General features: G+C 35.1%; 3 protein-coding genes across 3 annotated transcripts; 2 read left to right on the forward strand and 1 right to left on the reverse strand.

Annotated features, from left to right (window-relative positions):
* Positions 1-3,917: 3,917 nt before the first annotated feature.
* LOC121248063 (ethylene-responsive transcription factor ERF084) lies at positions 3,918-4,856 on the forward strand. Its single transcript, XM_041146422.1, has one exon. The coding sequence runs from the start codon at positions 3,954-3,956 to the stop codon at positions 4,854-4,856; it is 903 nt and encodes a 300-aa protein (XP_041002356.1). The 5' UTR covers positions 3,918-3,953.
* Positions 4,857-8,822: 3,966 nt separating this feature from the next.
* On the reverse strand, positions 8,823-13,803 carry LOC121260730. Its single transcript, XM_041162728.1, has 5 exons — positions 13,279-13,803; positions 10,649-10,699; positions 10,149-10,211; positions 9,968-10,036; positions 8,823-9,505 (listed from the first exon to the last, which is right to left on the reverse strand). The coding sequence occupies exons 1-5, from the start codon at positions 13,603-13,605 to the stop codon at positions 9,221-9,223; spliced, it is 795 nt and encodes a 264-aa protein (XP_041018662.1). The 5' UTR covers positions 13,606-13,803; the 3' UTR covers positions 8,823-9,220.
* Positions 13,804-18,465: 4,662 nt separating this feature from the next.
* Positions 18,466-19,700, forward strand: LOC121248073. Its single transcript, XM_041146432.1, has 2 exons — positions 18,466-18,570; positions 19,044-19,700. The coding sequence occupies exons 1-2, from the start codon at positions 18,466-18,468 to the stop codon at positions 19,698-19,700; spliced, it is 762 nt and encodes a 253-aa protein (XP_041002366.1).
* The last annotated feature ends 3,949 nt before the right edge of the window (positions 19,701-23,649 follow it).

The following is a 23,649-nucleotide window of genomic DNA, read 5'->3' on the forward strand; positions in this document are numbered from 1 at the left end:
AGTACCCAACCAAATTACGTATAAGATCACTGCCAATTGGGATAATTGTAATTATGTTTAACGTGAGATCATATCTAGCTATGCATTTTTACTTCCGCTATGGGATTCTGATGAAATTGCAGTTTAATTAGAATAACGTGACAAATATAATGCATCAGTTATGAGAACGATTTGTTCTAGATCACTTTGGTCCATGTTTCGAACCCAAATATAGCCCAGTAGACTCTGCCCAGCCCAATGCCTTTTCCAGACTCCCTAGCTCATGTGATGATAAAACATCCTCCATGTTTTACTGCTGTTTACTCTGCCTGCTCAGTACCATTCTCACAAAAGATGTAGATAAAGAGATGGAAGGATATTTAAAAGTGACAAAAACAATGTGACCTAAAAGGGGATGCGCAAAACGATAGTTGCATTGGGGCAATTCACATTTCCCACAAAGCCATAATAAAGAATTACTTGCAACATGTAATTGAAACTTGAACAAATGTGTACACGACCGAGATTCGAGAAACATAAAGCTATCATAATAACATACTTTCTTTGTCATCTATCTTCTTGGGATTTTCCCACCAATTCTCTCTCTCTTTCTTTCTCAAAGCTCCATATGAAATTTTAATCCATTTCTCTCCAAGCAAGAGAGAGTCTCTCGGTCCAAAGTGTGTGTGTAAAACAACACTAAAAACTTCGCGTGCTTCAGTCCTCTCTCTTTCTCTCTGGGGAACACCATCTTTTTCTCTCTTTTTTGGCAACTCCTCTGTCTTCCTCTTTCTTAGAAGGTGTATAGGGTGTTATAGACCGACATTCTTTTTTGTTTGTATCGAATGATTCTTTCTAGTATCAAAACGAGAGTAGGCCACTTCCGGCACCGCCTTGAAATATGCCCAAAACAAGCCAACACCATGGTTTCCTCTCGTGGATGTCTGTCTCTGTATGTGTGTGTGTGTGTAAGAGAGAGAGAGAGAGAGAGAATAATTGTTTGAGGTTGGTGCATGGACCACCATTTCGAAGATTGACTTCCGACTACTAAAAGATGGCCATCGATCGTCGGATAATGTCATGGATCACCCCAACAGTTTCTTGGGCGATACTCACTTTGTCTTGAATGCGTACCTTGTCAAGTGATTTTTAACGCATGAATGTTCTCCCCAGTCGTAAAAAGGACGTATTAGATAGATCAGAATATTAGTTCTGTTCGAAATAAGCCGGCCCGGGCTTGGCTTCAATTCTTCATTTTCGAAATGCTTTTAAATTAAGCACCATAAATTACAAGAAGAGATCAGGAACCCTTCTCATGTACATAAAGATCACACGATGATCATGACATATATCACGCAGACTTGCAAACCAGGATTGGTCCTAATTTACTCGTATGCACTCTGCGGTTTTGGACCCTTCTGAGTCATCAACTAATTGAAATTCGACAAAAAAAGAGTTGCGTCCGAGGTTGCAAATTCATGCACAGTCAGGTGTACATATCCATTTGACGTTATAATAAACTACTTTCTTTAAAATGCTAAGAAAATTAGAACCGCGATTCTGAAGAACTGACCATAAACACTCACTGACCGACCAATATATTGAACTTAATTATATCAGAGTATTTAATGCTATCCAGATATTCTCGTTACGTTCATCGATGATTTCATCTTAAGTAGTACTGAGTCATGTAATTAATTGACAAGAACAGTTCACTAACATATTAATGTTTTCTAAGTAAAAGGGGAGGAGGCAATCAGTGTAGTAATCATCCATGAGCGTGATCATAGAGCTCCTCTCTACAACACTAATATATTAATGTTACTACAACAATTTAGCATATTGCTATATACATATTTGAAGGTTGTATTGTTTTTTTAAAAAATAGGCCGGCTTACTGGACTTCTCGTTTGATAAATAATTCAAATTTTCATATAAAATATAATAAATAATTTAATTTTTTTTAATTTCAAAATAATAATAATATAAAAAAATAATATTATAATAATATTTTATTTAATTTTTAATTTTTATCTCAAATCATCTCATCTCAATTCAATGTCCACTTATAAATAGAAGAAGAGTTTTGCTATAAATTAGTAATTATTCACATCACACACCACACACATGATGTGAAATTCTATTTATTTATTTTTTTCATAGGATATGATAATATTTTTCATAGGGGTAGGAATTTTTTCATAAAGTGTAAGGATATTTTGTAGAAAAATGATACACAACACATTTTTACAACACTGTTGCAAGATAAATGTATTTTTGTAAAGTAATGCTATTTTTATAAAGTGTTTTATAAAATTATTCCTTATTTAACATATTGTTGTGAAATGTGTTGTAAAAAATGTTATATATAAATTATTTTTTTATTTTGTATAGAATGTATGATGTGAGATAATGAATAGTGAGTGATAAAAAAAATTTTGAATAAAAAATAGATAACTATTGATTAAAAACGGATGGGATACTCATGATTTGCCAACCCTAGAAAACTCCACAAGATCTAAGGAAACTTTTGCCCTTTTATCTGCGTATTCAAGACAAGTAGACAAAGCAGACAACTATCCCTTTCCCTCTGTATCTCCCAAAAGATTACACAGTCATGATCATCCATTTTCCAAAGATTTTTTTGCCCCCCAAAGCCAACACTCTCTGTGGACCCAAAATCTCCGTGATTGATAAGATCCTGACCTTTCGTGTGGCAATTCCACCCCCCCCCCCCCCTTCTTTTCTCCAGATCAATGGCTGACATTCCCTCCTATCTTCACCAATTCGATCACACCATCTTCTTACTTAACGGTCTCTCACTTGACTCCGCACGGTTATTCCCACGTACCTCCGTTACACTCGATCACCCGATCTTCCCTGTGTCTAAAGCCAAAGCAACGCAATCGAAACGTATTTAATAGCTATCACCAATGGCAAAAAGCTAAGCAGTCAAACAGTCTTTTCCCTTGACGGAACCGTGACGCCCTCTCATCATCGTCACGTTACATAATCCAACGGCTATGAATCCACCCCACGTTCCCATCAAATCCTCGAGATGGTGCACTCCCTTAATTGCCCATCAAATCGTCTTGTTCCCCGATTAGCCTTCATTTATTCCTTAATGCCATTTTTGGCCCCATCTGAAATGCCCATGATCGGGGTATGTTGGACATTTTGTGTATAAATAATGATATCACAAAACATTATATACATCCATCTATGATGCATGCTAGAAGGGTCTGATTTGTAGTTGGCTTGAAACATTCGCAATTGCTCATGCATGAAAGCTAACAATGAAACCCATATGTAAAATTCAACACATATTGGGGATATTTTAGTCAATAACTATCGTACATCCCTCCTCTCAAAATAAAATTATCCTATCTCATCTACTATTATTTATATTTCACATTCCACAACATATAAAAAACGTCTCATATCTAATGAAAAATACTTTATATCTTATAAAAATTATAAATATAAAATATAAAATATAAATAATGACTAACACATATAATTTTTTTTATCGTATATCCCTACTTCAAGACAAGACAATTAGGTAAGATATAAGAGATGTGTTATATAGAAACTTCACACTTTATATACTATTTAAAAATATGTGATTTTTTTTTTATTTTTATATTTCTATTCAATATTTCAAGATAAAAAAATAAAATTATATATTTTTAAATTGTGTACGTATAGAAATGTGAAGTTTATGATTTAAATTTTTCAAAATATAAGTCGGGAATATGGTCTTCATCGTTATTGAGCCATGGACAGCAATATCTTTTAAATCTTCGTAAAAAAATAAAAAACCCTAATCTTAATGGTTTTTTTTTTTAAATAATAAATAGTAATTTTATTTGGCATTATATAAACTGTTCCATGCAAATTCATGAGTCTCCAGGAATATTCAATATTGGTTGTTCACCTCCTGCGTTCAAGGTAGAGGCGGTGACAGTAACACCATGAACTGCAAAGCCTTGCAAACAGTTCCCTTCCTGAAGTCGGCGCATTTTCGTGAACACGAGACGCTAGGGTTTCTCACCGAAACACCGTGCTCTGATGGGCCTTCCTGCGGTACCCACTTACCAATTACTCCAAGCTCGGCCCCTAATCACCTCAACCTCCTCCACCCTCTCAGTCAGCTTCCCCTACTTTCGACCGGTGTTTCAGCCACTGTTTCTTCTTGTGGTGTCGACAGCAAAGAAGCCGAACCCGAAATTGAAACGCCTCAGGTTCTTGATGGAATCGCCGCTGTTGTGGGCCAACACGTCCTCTTTGGCAGTGATAACACCAAGAGAAGTGTAAACAGCAGCAACAGGCCAGAAAACTCGGGTTTTATTTCCATTTCACAGTGTTTTGGTACCGAAACGTTGAAGACGGTGGACGATAAGAAGGGCACGGGAAGCGTTTCGGTGCAGAAAAACTACAGAGGGGTGAGGAAGAGGCCATGGGGAAGGTGGTCCGCGGAGATACGCGACCGTGTCGGGCGGTGCAGGCACTGGCTCGGCACGTACGACACTGCGGAGGAAGCAGCCCGTGCCTACGACGCAGCGGCGAGGAGGCTGAGAGGCTCAAAAGCCCGTACTAACTTTGAAATTCCTTCGGTACTACCCGTACTTGCCTCGCCCTCAACATCTTCGTCTTCATCTTCGGATGCTAAGAAGGCGAGTGCCAAAGCCAAGGCAGCGCGCAATGCCAAGAAGTGTACAGTGGTCACTTCTGTGGCTCAGTTGTTCAGTTCGAATTCTACTGCAAGTGTCACGGCTAGGGAAGCGAATGCTTATGGAAATGGTAATGTTGAGCTTGAGCTGAAGCTGGGTGTGAATTTCCTGAGTAGAAGTGCTACTCCATCTGTAGTTATTTAGATTAGCATATCCTGTAGGGTTTTCTTTCTTTGTTTTTGTTTTTTATTTTTGTTGTCTTTTTGGGAGGGATGGGGCGGGCTGGCTCGTTTTTTGTGTGGCTCTTGTTGTCATGCATGTGCATGAAAGCAGGTGCTTTTATTGTACTAGGATGAAGAATCCGGCAGGTCCTTTTGAGGTCGTGGGCGACGAAGATGAATATAATATATATCGATACTAAAAACCAACTACTGTAGTAAGTCTTGATTCTACTCTCTCCGTCAGTTTTTATTTACTTGTTTGTGGGATTGAGAACTAGCTAGCCTGCGATGTTCCAGTTCATATTTCTCTGCAATATATATGAATGTGTTCGTTTCAAGTCTGCAATATTTGTTCAAGTGACCTAACCTGCAGAGATCTGCCAGTGATTTAATTTTCTTAATTTAGTATTTTTTTGGCTTTTATAAGTCGACCGCGCGTCTTCCAATAACGAACGAAGTTTACTGATATTTCATATATAATATTGTTAGCGGCAATGGCTATTGAGATTATTCTCTGGGGAGTGAAACTGCAGAAAATCTTTGCGTTGTGTATGGAATATATTTTTAGTTGGATAGCGTTCGTGGGTGACTGATCTGTTCATGCATGTAGACGATGAGATCACCAAGACCCCCATCTCCCAGCTCCCAAGACCTTGACCATCAAGTACAAAGCAGCAGAGAAAAGATGTGTCAACATTTTCGTAAGCAATACAAAAGGGAAAATCTTGGATCTTTTTTCGCTGTGATAACTAAATTCTTAATTAAAAGCAAGTACAACCAAGTAGTTCGCCTATATATTTGGCCTTTTCGCAACGTATACGTCCCTGTGCATTAATCAGTTCAGATATTTGAAATGATGAAGATTTAAGTCTAGAACACTGTTAAACGTGTGTGGAGGCCAGACCCCTACTATGAACTTAAAAATCGCCCATTATGGTCGGGTGTGGCAGACTTGAAACGGAGAGATCCGCCGAGGGTTTTCTAGGCCTGAACAAGGAGCTGGAAACAAACAGATTGATACTTTTCACAAGTTTGTACCGATTAAGAGCAATGTGATTGAATTAGTTAAATATCTTTTTATCTTTAAATTTAATAAATATTATCTATATTTATTTCATATTGAATTAGTTAAATTATTTTTATCTAAATTATAAGTTACAGTAAATCTATTCTTTTTTTTAAATATGAAAAGAACTATAACAAGTCTAAAAGTATTTTTTAAAATTATTATATTATAGATATTAGATTTTTATTCATGTGAGATTTTATCATCTATATATATATAAGATTATTATATTATAAATTATTAGATTGTGAAAATAAAAATGAATATGAATATGATTGTTGGAAGTTATTGAAATTATAAAAATAAAATATAAATTAATTAAAAAAATAAATAATAAAAAATAATAAAATTTTATTATTATAAAGAGTGTGATGACTAATGTAATATAGATTTTAAATTTTATATGATTAATTAAAAGTAAAGAAGTTACGTATTAATTAAAATTTGAAAAATAAGATGAGTCCGATACTAACTCTCACTGTACTGAAAACTGAGCACTGGAGCTAGCTGCTGACATAGTTGAGCAGGGAGAGGTACAGTCGCAGTGAAGATCTTCTGCAGTTGATGTTGAAAATCCAAAAACAAATCATTTTGCCCTTATTAAACAGTGCGTCAGAGACAGTAAAATCTTAGATGGTAATAAATGGAGATGCTGTTTCTTTATTACGATAGATAGACTGATGGCGAACACAATATAATGGAATTTAATTAAATTAACAAGCTGTAGTCCGGTGGATTTGCCCCCAGGAAATTATTATTTTTACCCTAGTTGGCCGTCTAATTAATAAATCGTTTTATTATTAATTTCAAGTGATGGATTTGCATCTTTCAAATAAAAAATTTATGAAGCTTTTAAAATATAAAAAATAAAGATTTGATGAAAAGCTGGTGCAAGGGCAAAGCTACCTGGGTTGAAAGCATTTATTACTATTTTCTTTGTAATTTGTATATTTTTTTTATAATGGAGAGAGACAAAGAAATTAAATAAAATAAACACACAAATTGTGTATTCATGAAATTCATTAGATCTATTTTATAATAAAAATAACTTTATAATATGATATACTACATTAAATCACATCAATTTATAAATTTATTTTTAAATAATTCTTTTGTGACAAAAATATTTTTTTTATAAGAAAATTTTTTTTATGAGAGAGACTGTACACTATCAAATAAAAAGTTTCAGTTTAGAGAACTTCTCGGTCTCGGTCCATACAGTTTAACTGCTGGGCCAGTCCCGGCCCAATAACTATGCCGAATTGCCAATCCTTGCGTTTACCCCGGGTGTGGGCCTATCTTTGTTTTTTCCTTTTTTTTAATGTTTTTTTTTTTTTTTAAATATCATATTGTTTCTTGCATTGTATTACTGCCTACATTTTGACCAAGAGAAATTTTACATAAAGATTTACATCATTCAGCTCCACCTAAATAATATGTAATCTATCATTTTTATCTTTCTATCTTAATATTTAAATGTATTTAAATAAAATAATAAAAATAACAAATCACATATTAATCAGGTGGAAATATATAGTGTAAGATTTTCTTGTAACATTTTTCTTTAACCAAACAAAAAAGGGAACAAGTCCAAACTCTTCAATAAGCTGCGGATATAAGAGTCCAAACTCCTCGAATTACCACCAATGTTCCAAAATTTCAAATATTCTTGGCCAAAATTGGAAGAAAATAGAAAAAATATTTTGGGGATGACTTGAGACCATCTTTGTCAGATACGATTGCAACCACGCTGAAGTTTGGTTCGGTTCACTGTAGTGCCAAGGAAACTTTCCAATTTGAAGCTCCAAACTACAGCAAATATTTGCTGCATACTATATATATATAACATGGGACTGCACACACAATGAGGTTAAAGAGGCACTCTTAACTATCTTGAGCAGCTTCAATGTCTTGTCCTACTAGATTTTTGTCTCGTGGCCCACAAACCACAGTTTCCTTCACATTTTCCTCGAAATTTCCAGGAATAGTGTACTAATCAATCTAGCATGATGACATAACTCATTCGTAATTCGCATATCTGTCCTCATGTTAAGGTTATAGCCCCTCAAAAAAAAAAAAAAAAAAAAAAAAAAAAAAAAAGGCCCCCAAATTTTCTTACCCCAAAACTGTGAGGTAATGGTAAAGAGCATACCATCCCAAACCCAAGGCAATTTTCAAGCAGATTGACTTGTCTTTGTGTTTTTTTTTTTTTTTTTTGAATGGCATTAATATGAGTTCTGTTACATACAATTAATTTTACATACTCTACTGATGTGATTGGTTAAACCAATTATTTTATATTAAAAAAAAGTAACGCAACCAATCACATTAGTAAAGTGCACAAAGTGAGGCAAACCTACTTTTTTGCATTAATATATGTATGCCTAGAGAGTGTCTGAAAAGTAAGGTATACCAACTAGGAAGACTAGCAGTAATATGTGAGCCTTTTTCAGCGAACCAGACAAAAGCATCAACAAGAAACTTTTGACTATCTTATATATGGGGTTGGTTTTGCACAATTGCTTTTCCACTCAGTTTGTGTAAAGTCGAAGAAACTTTTGACGCTCTCATAGACTGATGCCATCCAAATTATGTAAAGTTGCTGCTTTTGATATCTTTCTACAATGTACGGGATTCGACTTCATAAAACCTCTTAAGCAGAAGAAGCTTTATTTCCTTCTTTTGCAGTTTAGACTGTAAAAACTCCACGCCTTTTGTTAGCAGTACTCAAATCTGTATCAAACACCAGTCATCTTTTGAAGAATCTGTGTAAAGTTGCGGTTCACATAATTTAAATGCTACATAATCAATCGTAGGCTCTATTCAAGCACCCCTCCGGCTTTCATCATTTGTAATAATGGAGAAGAAAAATGCAACAACGAATCATACAAACACTTTGATTGTCTGTAGAATAATTACACCTTGTCTGTGAGGATTTCCTAAACTGAAAGGAAACAGAAGGAATGAGGGTTGGCCCCAAAGAATTTTGGACGCTTGTAGAAACAGCGAGGAAAGAATGTTATAAATGTAACGAATGCGTTACGATCTCTACAGTACAACTACCCTCTGTACCTTCGTGTCTAAATGACAAATCCACACCTTTGTGTCAGGATGCTGTGAGGGAATTTCTTTTTCACTTCAGTTATAATAACTCGACCTACCGCGCGCATATATGGTTAGACTAAAGCATTATCTCTTATTAAGCATAGATGCAGTTGATGAACTCGATCAGCTTAATAACGAAAACAGAAGATCAGTAGACATCCCGGTTCTCTTTCTTATTAGCTCATTCCATATAAAATTTTTGATGTGTAATCCTCCTCGAGTGGCAGATTTAGATCAGGCAACATCGACGGAGTTTCACAGTCTCTAACCTCCTGTACTGTCGGAGAACTTTTCGATTGGCATGGGGATTGGGCAGCATCAAGATTAGCGCATGACACGTCTGATGGAAAGATCAAAGCAGGGTCACAAACTTCTTCCATTTTCTGGGGTCGGTCAGAGAGGGCTTCCTTGGATGCCATAGAGGTTGTAGCTTTCATCATCTGCTGTGACTGCAAATCAAGCTGTAACAAACATATAGATATGTTTAGACTGCATTGTTTATTCATTGTATTGTACAACCACCTCTTGGCTTTGCATCATAAACAGTCATAGAAGCAAACTGGCATGCACTTGATTCCTAACTAGGAAACAAAAGAAATTAAGAATCATGTATGCCTTTTCCGTTCTCTCATTTTATGTAGCCAATCGTTACAAAATGAGATTCTCTATATTAGTGTAGTGTAGAGTGTAGAACATCTGCTAGAATGACCACTTCATAAAAGCTGTCTTCCTATAAACAGCGGATTATTAGAAACATACAGATATGCATGCATATACACTAATGTGCGCAGGCATCGATTTACACATGACCACACTATAATTACCATTAGGAGATAACTGTTAACCAAGACGATTTAATTCATATACCATGATTTGATAAAAGATTTGCCTCTGAGAGAGAAAGAGAGAGAGCGCAAACTGACCTTCATTTTCTTGAAGCTTTCATTTGCATCTCTTTGTTTCTTGACAGTGAGACGTAAGGCTGCCAGTTCCTGACCAATGAATAGATTGAAATATTAATATTTATTACTCAGATATCACCAAAGAAGTCACAGAAACATAGGGGAACAAGATATCTCAAGAAAAGAGGTCGCAAGAACATACACTTTTCAAAGTTCTCCTTTCCTTTAAGAGAAAACTTTCCTCCTCTCTAAGTTCAGCTAATGACTGCCAAAAAGAGGAAATATTTAAGAGATGCGACTCCAACTATTATTTTACTCATCATCAAAAGTTAAACAAATAAAGGACCAAAGCAAGGTGGTGGCACACGTCAGTTCATGACTTCATTTCAAGCTTGGATTGAAAGGAAAAAAAATAATTCCCACCTGATATTCCAATGACATTTGTTCACTAATCGTTGATCGACATACAATTAGAGTTCTAAGATGACTGCGGCTCATCCATTTGGAAAGTAATTAATGATTGAGATACCATGTCTAGAACACTATTAACAGCCGGTAACCACAAAGTTTTTAGATTTTTCTTCTATTAAAAATTTATGCACAATAATATCATGACAACATGGAACATTGGCACCTGTTCTTGTTCCATCATGAAAATCTTCATTGATGGGGCCATATCGTGAAAGTTTAGAGGTAGGTTACCTTTTTCTTCCTCGACCTCTTGTTGGTGGTAGTTTCACCCCTAACAGCTACCTGTACATGCGCGATATAGGTTACAATCATGTAAACAGAAGTTATAGATTTACATCCAAGAACTCATAGGTGAAAGCTTTGCAGAATATGCATTGGAGACGCCCAGAGATACCCGTTTGGCTCTCTTTTTTCTCGAATATAAAAAATAAAAATAAAAAATAAAAACACGTGAAAGTCTCTTGTGCATACAAAATGCTAGACCGTATAAACGGACCTTTTATGCTCAAAGTCAAAGAAAGACCCACATAATTGTTATGAAATTTCTAGTGCACTTTTTCGTCGGAGACATTGCAAGGGCTTTCCTTCTTTGTCGTTATTATCTGTTGGCCAGAAGCAAGAGCGAAGCATAGCATGGACACACGCATTTGGCTTGGTTATTCAAAAGCACCACACCACAATTTTCTTTTACCCAAATGTATATGGAAAATTCTATGCATATTAATATTATTAAAAGAAAAATGTTGTTGTGCGGAAATCACTAGCATGTCCAAGGTTTACGTCGTTTATTTTTTAAAAGGAAGTCATGCGACTTGCTCTTGAATCTACACGCGCGTGTATGAACTACACGCCTTGACCTTTTCTCAATTTGTAGACCCCACACCCTCAAAGCAATCCCTTGTCGACCCAACTCTGTGGCTTTTATTATTTGCATCTTTTAAAAATCCTTACCTGAAATTCTAATGCGGTGTGTTGAGACGATTTCATATGATTTAAATTCTTTCTAATATTTGAATATATAAAATAGACTGATACATATATTTAAATATATAAAATAAGTTAAAATATATTTAATTTTTATGAGAAGTTATAAAAATGGTATATTCCATCAATAATTAGCTTTACATATATTAAAATGTGTTTGTCATCTAAACACAACCTAAATTTTAGAGAAATAATTGGTACAAGTATCAAATAAATAAAATTCATATAAGTTCTAGTAAAAAAATAGACTCCATTTAAAAAAATATAAAAAAACTATATTTTAATAGCAAGATTATTTTTTTTACAAATAACTAATATAAAATTTATAATTATATTTAGCATTGCTCTAAAAATTTTATATCGATGATGTCTTTGGGTCCGGTGTTATTACCAATAACCAACAAAGTCAGCTTCTCTATTATATATATCCCGATTCTCCCCACACATACACTTTTATCCATAATTACGTGACAAGGTGGTCCCCACCAAAAAGGCCAATATTTTGAGTCGGACTATTTTACCGTATAGAGTTATTCCCTCTATTTGACCGACTGTACTTTTTAAATTTTTTTTTCTAATTTTCTTTTTCTAATTTTTTAATATATTTAAATATTTTAAAAAATAAAAATAAAAATTTCAATACGCTTAAAATCACTTTTTTAAAAACTAAATAAAAAAAAATTCGGTTACGCGGTGAAATGGAGCGGTAGATTAGGGAGGTAAAGTAATTTTATTCTAATAATTTTTAGAAAACAAATAATAAAAATCGAGTTTTCAACTTCTGGACACCATACAAATGCAAACTTCTATTTGACCCAAATTTCCAAGCCTCCTGTACGGAAAGGTCGGAACCGATCAACGGTTGCGATCTCAGAGGTTAGTCTTTAATAAGAAAGAGCGTCTGAAAAGGGCAAAAAAAGAGTCGTCCGACGGAGTCGCAGTGAGATGCGCGGTTCATCATCTAGATTTTACCGTGCGCCCACAGGAAAAGCCAATCTGCGGCGACAACAGGGAATCATTTGGCCACCCGCAGCAAACATAAAGTGCACAACCACTACCAACACTACACCAAACTATACGCAGACCTATTTGCCACGAAAACACGCCACCGATCGAGATTACAAAAAACAAAAAAAAAAGACAAAAGCGGCTTAAAACACTTCTCTCCACATTTACATAAATGGCCCCTCGAGTTGACACAGAGAGACACAGAGGAGTTTGGAAAAGTAGTTACATGACCAATGGAGGAGTATTGACTCCGACAAGGGAATTAGGGGGTGGCAGGCAGCAAGGACTTTTTAGTAGAAGGGTGTTTTGGTCAATTCGAATGTGGCCATGACACGGATGGCAGTAGTGTGAGGAGGAGGAAAAAAAACGTGATAAGAGACTCGATCAGAGCCCTCCGTACTCCAATGCGTTGAATCAAAGTTATGAATCTTCTGTGAAATAATAAATAAAGATCTTCAGAAAAAAAAAAATATGGGAAATGGAAATGGAACTTCATTTATCGAAATTGGGAGGGCAGTTTGGTCAAGGACTTTTGCAACACGGCCAGTCCGACCACCGGCGAACGCACCGATCTAGTTTTGGAAAAACCAAAGAACAAAAAAAAAGAATAATGGAAGCTCCTAAAAAGATTGAAAAGAACGGAAAATCTGACAGGTGCTGATGATGCCTAGATTCCATCCCCTGATAAACGCAATCCACGTAAATATCTAACTTTTAGATGGGTGTTACCGTCAATTCATTAAAGCGTTAAATCATGAGAAACTCAAAAATCCAGTCATCCTTCGTCCTAACCTCGCCATCACCAACCTACCGACTAAGGTTCGGAAGAGAGAGAGGGAGAGGTGAGAGAGAGAATCAGAGCAACTAACCTTAGATCTGGAAACGCCCGTCCTTTTTACCGACCGGCTGGACTCCTCGAAACCTTCGAGTCCTCCACCGCTGACGGAGGTGGCGCCGCTCCAGGAGAGTGGCGTGGTGGGACTAGCTCTCGCTAGTTCGGCCTTCTTCTTCCCGTCGCCGGTCCTCGGTACCGATTTCGAACGCCGCTGGCGTACAGTCCAGTCAAGATGGAGAGCCGGCGGGCCCCGCGGTGGCGGTAGCTGTGTCGGAGGCTGCTCTTGGTTGAGCCGTAGCAGCACGTACGCAACCAACGAGTCGTCGGTCATGGCATCCTTAGCCCACTCTTCGTCGCTCATGTTCCGGTCACTACGTGGTTTCTTACAAAGAAAGAGAGGGAGCCCGGAAGGGGTTGGTGGATATGGTGGTGGCGAAGGAGGAAAATCTTGCTTGACTAGTATGGACGTATGTGCGCGCGCGCGTGTTAGTTAACTAATGGGAGGGTTAAAGGTAGAGGCTTTTATATATGTGGTTTGGGGAACGGGCAGGATGGATGCTTGCTCATTCGGCCTGTTCTCTCTCTTTTTTTCAACTTTTATTTTATTTCTCGTGTCCGGGTCCACCATTCGTACACGTGGCACCAATCCTTTCATGTCACCCTTTTTATGTGCTCTCACAGTTTTGTTTGCTTTTGATAGGGATGTGGCCGTTAACGCGCCGATCTGAAGGTGGACATATGCATACGGATTGTGAGGATGTTACACAGTGATGGATGTTTCAGCGGTTGGACTGTTGGAGTAGAGGGACGCAGATCAATCTTGTGAATATCGTATCGGAAGTTATATCGGTAAAAATATTAAAATAAAATATTTTTATATTAATATCGTCGTGTATAGTTTTAAAATAATTAATATATAAATAAATTATATATATAAATTATATTTTAAAATAATAATTTATATATAAATAAATTATATATAAATATATATATAATTATAAATAGCCTAATCTGAATTAAAAATAAAAAAATAAATTTGTAGTTTAAAAAAATGAAAAAAAAAACAAAATTGAAGACCAAAATATCGGCCGGTACAGGCCGAAATCGAAATTGAAGCCAGTATCAGCCGGTATTTGGGCCGATACGAAACGTATATAGTATCTGTACTGGCCAATACAGTACGAAACTTAAAACAATGATAAAGATATCCGAATTTGATACAGTGGATACAGAAGATAGAACAATATAAATTTATTAGAAACTCTAAGAGCATTCTCATTAGATTGGCCAAATGCATCTTCAAATTTTAGTTAACATCACATGAATTTATATTTGCCTATTCTATTTAAATTTAATCCCCACATTAGATTATCCATTTACTCTCTATATAATAATAAAATATTATTATTTTAATAATTAATTAATAAAATTTATTTTTACCACATTTTATAGTTCTACCAATTAAATGTTAATAATAATTATATTCTAATTAAATTAATATTAAAAAAAAGTATTATTAAATGTTAATAATAATTATACTCTAATTGAATTAATATTAAAAAAAGTATTATTAAATGTTAATAAAAATTATATTCTAATTAAATTAATATTAAAAAAGGTATTATTAAATGTTAATAAAAATTATATTCTAATTAAATTAATAGTAAAAAAGTATTAGTAAATGTTAATAATAATTATATTCTAATTAAATTAATATTAAAAAGTATTATTAAATGTTAATAATAATCATATTCTAAATGTTAAATGTTAATTATATTCTAATTAATTTAATTTGTTTGCTTTGAGCGAGAAACTAATATTTTAATGTTTGATGAAGTAATTGTAGTTAGCTATATTTGGTGAAGCACTGTAGTTGAAATCTAAATTGTTTTATAAATATCTGATCCAATGTGGAGTCTTTTTGATACAGATTATCTAAATTTTAGTCATCCTTCAACTTTGGCTAAGTCAATGAGGATGCTCTTACAACCATCCTTGCAGAACCTCGTGCAATCGACACTATGTTTCATGTATTTTTATTTTTATTTTTAGTCCTTCGTTCCCTCTCTCTTTCTCTACTAATTGCTTTTTGACCTTCTTCATCCTCCTTCTACAATATATTCTTTCTAGATGATTCCCACGAGACCGTCGGTCCGCTCAAACTTGCGTCCTCAACTCAAAATTGTCAGTAGTTGGGAAGCTAGAAATAACGAAACCCCCTTACACTAGCCCATCTGCATCTGAGATCTTGGAAAAGCACAAGGAGTACCTCAGCCCTTCTATATTGCACTTATACAAGAACCCAACAAGTTTTTTTATATAGACAAATATCTAGACACCTCATTCATTCATTTCTATATTCTTTTATCTTTATCGGATATGTAGAAATCAATGCAAAATCTTATCTTTTTTCGAGCCTTAAACAAATGTGTGATCTTGAGTGCGAATGATATTTGGTAATGAAAAAGTTTGACTCTTGCTTTACAGCTAAATTTGGTAGATGAGAAAATGTAGTATTTGTATGATGAAAATGGCCGTAGATATTTGGATGCCTTCGGTGGGATAGCCACTATTTGTTGCGGTCACTGTCACTCGGATGTGGTGGAAGCAATTGTTAACTAGACAAGGCGCTTGCAGCACTCTACAATTCTGTATGTGCATCATGTCATTGCAGACTTTGCGGAGAAATGGGGTATTTTGGGCACAAGAAAATCATATTCTTCTTCGAGTGGGTATGGTTATGGGCTAGCTAGGAGAGGCAGTGAGGCTGCCGCAGCTAGAAATTTCTTTGAGATACTGTGCTTTGGAAGATCCTCTGCATCTTCTTCAGTTCTATTGCAAAAGAGAAGACAGAGAGCATCTGAAATGAACAAGTCGTGCATGAAACATAAACATGCGCAGATGAGAGAAATGTAGAGGAAGGAAGAAGAAGGTCAAAAAGCAATAGATAGAGAAAGAGAGAGGGAACAGAGGACTAAAAAAATAAATTTTGTCATGAAAAGTATCGCCGGTTGCATAGAGTTCCGCAAGGGTGGTTGTAAGTAGAGTTTCTATAAATTTATTTGATGAATAATTTTTCTCATCCATTATTATTTATCTTTACACATCATATCTTGTATAAAATCGAAAAAGGTAAAACTGAAAGTACTGGTTTAGAGGTCTAATTGGTGTAGTATCAGTTCTTCAAATCTCAAAATCAGTATATACCAGTTCAATTCTAAAATATGTCTAAAACCGAATTGGTTAAATCCTACCTTTTATATGAGTATATATGATCAAATGTGTAAAAATGTATTTACAAAAAGAATATATATTATAATTTATTATGCCAAAAATATGTTTATCATATATATATCAAAAATAAATTTATATTAATAATTTAATATAAATATTTATATTTACAAGTAAAATTTATATATTATATCAAATGCTTTATTAAAAATTAATTTTATGTTATATCATATGTTATATTGATCTTTTAATAGATTTGAATAAAAAGATTAGAATTTCATGTTATATTAGTTACCAATTTAAAATAGAATATTAAATTAAATTAATATATAATATAAAAAATTATAAATATATATACCGGTCCGGTTATGTTTAAATCGGTTTTCAAAATACGAAAAATTAGTACCGCAATAGTTTATGACCAGCTTTGATTCCTAAGAACCTGTACCTCACCGAACTGCTTATAAACCGGAATGAATTTACCTGTTCGGTCAAGTCCCCCTATTTTTTTACACTCCTAATTCTATACATTTATTTGATATTTAATATTATTTAAAAAAGTTATATAATAATAATAAATAATATAGATCTCCTTTTATATAACAATTATATTTTAAAGCCTCTACACCACATATTATTTATATGCCATATTTTTATTTAGAAGATAAATTTTAAATTTTAAATTTTATAAATGATTTTTTTTTTTTTTTACATTTTTCATAGTGGAGTTTATTTTTATTTTTATTTTTTTTAAATGAACTACTAGATACTTGTCGATTTGAGACTTTTAAATATGTCCAGAGTAATGTTAAAAATGAAGTATTTCGAAAACTAATATTAATTGAAATAATAGATAGATCAAACTTTAAAGATAAGTAATTAGTTTATTTATTCTTTTTGTTTTCCTGATCTAAAAAGGTAGTGCTATTATGCTGCTCAGATTTGACCATGACATGTCTTTTGTGCAAATTATACTTTTTTTTTAAAATTTTTTTATTCAATTTTTTTTAAATATATTTATCAATACATTAATAGTCACATCTCTAACCATTAAATAAAAGAAAAAAAACTAAAAGTCTGTGGCCTGATTGACATAACTCATAACCTCCAAAATGGAGATATGTAGTTCGAAACCCCCTACTCCAAATGTATAAAAAAAAAGTAAAAAAAAAAATAAATATATAAATAAGCGATAAAATTTGAGAGAACAAACTTAGACAGAATTGTATCATTTTTTTTAATCTAAAATATGATGCCCTGTAATCTTTCAACTGTTATAAGGTGTTTCGCACGTGGATGGGCCATATAATGATAGGCTTAGCTGCTGCGTGTGGGATGGGCCACTTTTCACAAGTTTCTACTGGGTCACTTTATGTATTCGCGGTAAAGCTCGTTTGCTCAGATTTCCTTTCAAAGAGTTTTTCCCCTTTCTATTGGGCCTAAAAGAAAAGAAGCTGCTTTCTTTAAAGAAATAATATTGGAAGCAACCACTGTTTTGGGACATTCGGATCACACCTTACGTGTCCCAAAGTTAAATGACCAAAAAACTTCACAACAAAATCCACTTCCCTCTCATTTCTCGTTTCATTTTTTTTGCTCGTCTACCCCGTGTCGCCCAAGCCCCCCGTCCTCGCCGCTCGCCCATCCTCTCCCCTGACCCCCACCACCCGCCGGCGTCGGCATTCTCTCCCCCACCCCACCTGACATCACCATCATTTCCCCCACCCGCAACCTGCATTGCATTCTCTCACCCACTCGTACCCCCCAAGGCCAAATGAGAGGCATGGTTGAGCATAGAGGGTTAAGGGAGGTGCGGTAGAACTGGTGGTGGCTGAGGGAGGCTCGAGGTGGCGGCTAGAGTCGTGGGTGGCGGCGTACGACTTGGTAAAGGGCAGAACCCGTATGGGTGAAACCCATTTCGGGAAAGAGAGGGGGAGGGCTGTCGTGCTCGATGGGGTTAGGGGGAGGTCAAGGGGCTCAATGGTGCTCGATGGTGGGGCTGGTGGCTGACGACGGTGGCAATAGCAACGACAAGCCGTGTAGGAGAATCCATTTATGGTTTCGCATGAGAGCACTACACGTGAGGGCTTTCATGGTGAATTGAAGGTAGTTGGAAGTTGCCGGCGCGAGGGGGAGCTTATAGTGGTGGGTGATGGCACTATAGATGATGCACAGCGGGACTAGATGAGGCAGTGAGCTGAGAGAGGGAATCAAGTGGAAAAGAGGGAACTGGGTGCAGAGGGAAAAACAAGATTTTAATTTTGAAAAAATAATAAAAATAAAAAATAAAATAATGGACATATCATGTGTCCTACGGATCAAATGTAAATGGTGGCTAATTCGTAGCACGACTCTTCTTTAAATTACTAGTATAAAACCTGCCTCAGGTGGCCCAAGCCCTAAACCCGGCCCCGACGATTTCTCAGAGTCATCGTCTTCAACCCCCAAAACACCAAAATCCCTACCTGGTTCGCACACTAAATCCTCACTCTCTTTTTCTTCACCTCCCAAACCCTACATCCCTTAACGAGCTCACTCTTCGCCTCCTATGGCTGCTCTCCAACTCAGACCCAAACACAGAACCCTCCACAACCCCTCCCTCGTTCACCTCTTCTCTACCTCCTCGACCCTCCTGAGCCCACCTCTGCCGAGCAATCCCCGCCATCCGCCTCATCCGACCCCTCCGAATCTCAATCATCCTTATCCTCCTATTTCTCTGATGTCAAACAACAACAACAGCAACAACATAGACCCGCTTCCCCATTTTCACAAAGGAATCCCACAATCCCAGCACTCTCCGAGTTCCGCCCCCGATCCTCTGTGCCACCTCTCTCCAGACCCAACTCCGCACATTTGACGACACCGTCCTCCGAATCTTCATCCCAGCTCATCTCGTTTCAAGAGCTTTACAAACGGAATGTGACCGAGAAGGCCGACGAGAACGGTACCAACACAGCTTCGGCCCCCGGAAAATTTGGCGGCACTGGCGGAAAGCACTGGTTCGAAGCAATTCGAGAGGATGTACGGCGGCGACGTTCGTTGGCCGGGATGGCACAGAATGAGTGGAGTGGGGCTGAGCTGATGTTTTTGGAATCTAAGAATAAGTTGAAATTGAAGCCGTCTACTGATCCGGTTCCGGTGATTGGCGGGACTGGTACGCTGCCGGTTTCAGTGTTTGGGAAGGAAAGGGAGCGGAAGGATACGGAGGGGAGAAAATGGCAATGAAGACGGAGTTTGTGAAGATGGAGGATAAGGAGACAGAGTCGAGGATTGGCGGGGTTACGCATAAGGATTTGAGGGAGAGCTTGTTGAGACTGAGGATGTCAGACGATGAGAAGGCGAAGAAAATTTCCAGTAAGTAACATGGTTTTGCATGGTGTTCAATAAAATAGATTCTAAGCATGTTCTATCATTTGGATAGTAGATCATGGAAGAATGTACATTCTGTTTTGGGTCTGAGGAAGTTTTATGGAATTGATAATTTGCATGCTAGTCTTGGAATAGAATATGAAAAATAGTAGAAAATTGTTATGGTTGGTAGAGGATGGGAAACTTCGTTTCTTTGTTTGGTATTTTTATTGTGAACGAAGAAACGGGTTGTTTGGATTGCATGATTTTATGTTAATATGTAACCTGCTTTCATCAATAAAATTCTTGATTACGTATTAAAAAAATGTTAATATGCTACCACACCCCCCTTGCTAAAACTCCCTAAAAAAGTGAACGAGGCAAAACATTTCTGCATTCGATTATGGCACATTGAGAGGGGGTCAAAGCTTTCAATCCAGTGATTTCTCTATGCACGTCTAAATTGTGCTTATTATGATGTTATATTTTAATGTTTCATTGGGATTTAACCTCTGTTTTCGGTTGCTGAGATTGGAGATAAGTGAAAGGAGTGGAAGTTTCGAAGAGTAGTATTTTATTATTTTGGATCGGTTAAGACATTAAAGATGAAAAATGCATTTAGGCAGTTATCTTTTGGACTACTTTGTTTGAGTGGTACTGTTTTTTTCTTTACTCCAGAACAAAACATTATTTGACTCTGCTGAACTCAGTTATCATCCGGAAGCTAATCAAATTCCAAGAGTTTAAAGATGCTAGATGGTAGATTGTGCTCCATTTTTGGCTTTATAACTACAATTTAGATTCTCTTTCCATGGTTTCTGTAAAATTTTAGAAAAAATGACAGATATCGTGCTGCTACATTCTAGGACTTGGCTTGATTGGGGGTAAAATTTTGTTTCTTGTATCATAAATAGTGAAAATATTTAATTTCTATGGTTTTCCACCTTTTTATTCCCCTCAAAGTGTTGAGAATGAAATCAATCTCGCTGCTCCACAATACCAATCTTGTTCCATCAACTGGATAATTCTAGAGTCCGGACTTACCTTTATAGTAGATCATGAGCGGACCTGGTTTAGTTCTTCCTTTCTTCTTATCCCTGTTAGATTAACCTTCCAGTATGACAAAAGGATTTCTTGAACTCCTTAGTGTGCGTTAGCAGGATCCAAAGAAAATTTTGCGTTATCACTACTCGTTTTCATTTTGTTTTATTTTTTATTAACATTTTTCATATAATGCTGGTTAGAATGTTTGTTCACTTGTGGAATAACACTTACAAAATTTTGTGGCTTTTTATAATTATTTAGCTTAAAGTTTTCCTGCTGTTGGATATGATATCTAGAAACTCATATAATTCACTGATTCAGATTTATTTTTTCAGTCCAGAGACTGGATGTTTTTGGGTCCGGTCCTATTACCATTAACCAACCAACAAAGTCAGCTTCTCTATTATATATATCCCGATTCTCCCTACACATACACTTTTATCCACAATTAGGTGACAAGGTTGTCCCCACCAAAAAGGCCAATATTTTTAGAAAACAAATAATAAAAATCAAGTTTTCAACTTTTGGACACCATACAAATGCAAACTTCTATTTAACCCAAATTTCCAAGCCTCCTGTACGGAAAGGTCGGAACCGATCAACGGTTGCGATCTTAGAGTATTTCTATTGGATTTTCTATATGGGATCTATCCCTATAATTTAGAGATAAATTTAAGATTTTGGAGAAAAACTCCTCCCCATTGGATTCTCCATTTTGCGGTTTAAGTTTACGGGATCTACAGTCGTTCTCCATATATGGGGAACGACTGTAGATCCCCATCGTGTTGACTCCTCCCTCGAAACACCAACGATCGTAGCCCCTCTCTAACAGCAAATTTTGTAAGTTTTGATTTCGGTTTTTTTCAAAATTTTGTGACTTTGATTTCACAACACCAAATTTCGCAGCCCCTCTCCCTCATTTTCGAAAAAAATTTCTCACTGCATACCTCTCTCCTTCTCTATTTCTCTCTTCCCATTTTTCTTCCTCCTGAGGCCATGATCAAGGTAAGTATGCGATGAAGAGCCTACAATTTGGTGCTCTGCTTTGTCGATCTCTTCATTGTTTGGCTGCCGAGAATGTTCCTTTACTTTCAGATTGGTTCAATTTTTTTTTTTTTAATTTTTTGTCACTCATGTAGTCATTCTCATTTTGGGCTTTGTTTGAGGAAACTGGTTCTCATTTTGACATTGTGTTGCCATTGATTTATCTGCATTTTGGTTGGTTGTGTTGAGTGTTTGGCTGCCGAGAAAGTAATGATATTTCGTAGATGTTTTTTTTTTTTAAATTACTCTGTATAGATGTTTTTTCTTTCACTTTTTATAAGATGTGAGTTTCAGACTTATGTGGTTGTGAAATTTGTTTTGTATTGCGGTCGAAGCTGATATTTCTAATTTTGCTCTCATTTTTTTCACCATTGTTTGGTTGCTCCGAAATCTAGTTAGATTTATTGAATTAAAATTGTGTTTTACGTTGTGCTTGTGTGTGATCGTTTTTATTTTGCTCTCATTTTTCTTCATGGACTGTTTGCTTATTGTGGAAATCTCCAGTTGCAGGAAGAAGAAGAAACTGAATAGCTGATTTATTTTTTTTCCCTTTTGCTTTATAATGATTTCTCTTTTTCTTCATGTATTGGTTTATGATGCTTTATATCATACAATATATGTCTCTTGGTTTGCTTGAAACTTAAAATATGTACCCTTTTTGTGTATCTTATGCTTGGCTACTGTGTAAATTAGGAGAAAGAAAAGGAAATTTGGGTCTTGACATTGTATGTGCTTTTGAATGCGTTAAAAGTAGGGGTGTAATTTCAAACCGGAAAACCGGTTCGGACCGGTTTTATCGGTTTTAAACCGGTCCGGTCCGGGACCGGTTTTTATAATGGGAAAACCGGTTGGTTCCGGTCCGATTCCGGTTTTGGGATTTTCCGGACCGGACCGGTTGATTAAAAATATATATAAAAAAATAATATTTATATTATTGTATATATAAGTTTTATACAAAATATTCTATATATATATATTAATAATTAATATATATAAGTTTTATATATTATGTATAATTATAAATTTTTATGTGAAATTTTTATATATAATATATATAATTATATATATGAAATAATATCATATATGAAATAATTTCTTATTATAATTTATAAATTATTACATAAAATTTTAATACTAAATCACTAAAAGTTTATAACTAATACTAATATTAAATATATAGTTTATAACTAATACTAATATATAACTTATAACTTATAACTATACCAATAGTCTAATATTAATACTATTATATAGTCTGATATATTATTTAGCTATACTAAATTACTAATATATAAGTCTATAACTAATACTAATACTAATATATAACTATATTAGTATTATAGTTATATAACTATTTAACTAATACCAATAGTAATAGTCTAATATAAATTATAGATTATAGTTATACTTATAATTAACACTAAAAGTTTATAACTAATACTAATATATAACTATACTAATAGGCTAATATTAATACTATTATATAGTCTAATATATTATATAGATATACTAATATACAAGTCTATAACTATTTAACTAATAGTTTAATATATACTATAGACAATAGTTATAGTTATACTAATACTAATATAGTTATACTAAATCACTATAATTAGTACTGATATATAACTATACCAATATGCTAATATTAATATTATTATATAGTCTAATATATTATATAGCTATATTAATATATAAGTCTATAACTATTTAACTAATATTAATAGTTTAATATAGA

The sequence above is a fragment of the Juglans microcarpa x Juglans regia genome, chromosome 1D, assembly GCF_004785595.1.
Source record: "Juglans microcarpa x Juglans regia isolate MS1-56 chromosome 1D, Jm3101_v1.0, whole genome shotgun sequence".
Taxonomy (NCBI): domain Eukaryota; kingdom Viridiplantae; phylum Streptophyta; class Magnoliopsida; order Fagales; family Juglandaceae; genus Juglans; species Juglans microcarpa x Juglans regia.

Bases quoted from the DNA above. Each gene is read 5' to 3' on its own strand.
- LOC121248073 (XM_041146432.1), top strand. From the start codon at position 18,466: ATGGTGGGGCTGGTGGCTGACGACGGTGGCAATAGCAACGACAAGCCG. The intron at 18,571-19,043 runs GTGAATTGAAGG...TCTCCAACTCAG, and splicing joins TACACGTGAGGGCTTTCATG to ACCCAAACACAGAACCCTCC.
- LOC121260730 (XM_041162728.1), bottom strand. From the start codon at position 13,605: ATGAGCGACGAAGAGTGGGCTAAGGATGCCATGACCGACGACTCGTTG. The intron at 10,700-13,278 runs GTTAGTTGCTCT...GCGCATGTACAG, and splicing joins CGGGCGTTTCCAGATCTAAG to GTAGCTGTTAGGGGTGAAAC. The intron at 9,506-9,967 runs GTCAGTTTGCGC...TGTTTGTTACAG, and splicing joins AAAGCTTCAAGAAAATGAAG to CTTGATTTGCAGTCACAGCA.
- LOC121248063 (XM_041146422.1), top strand. From the start codon at position 3,954: ATGAACTGCAAAGCCTTGCAAACAGTTCCCTTCCTGAAGTCGGCGCAT.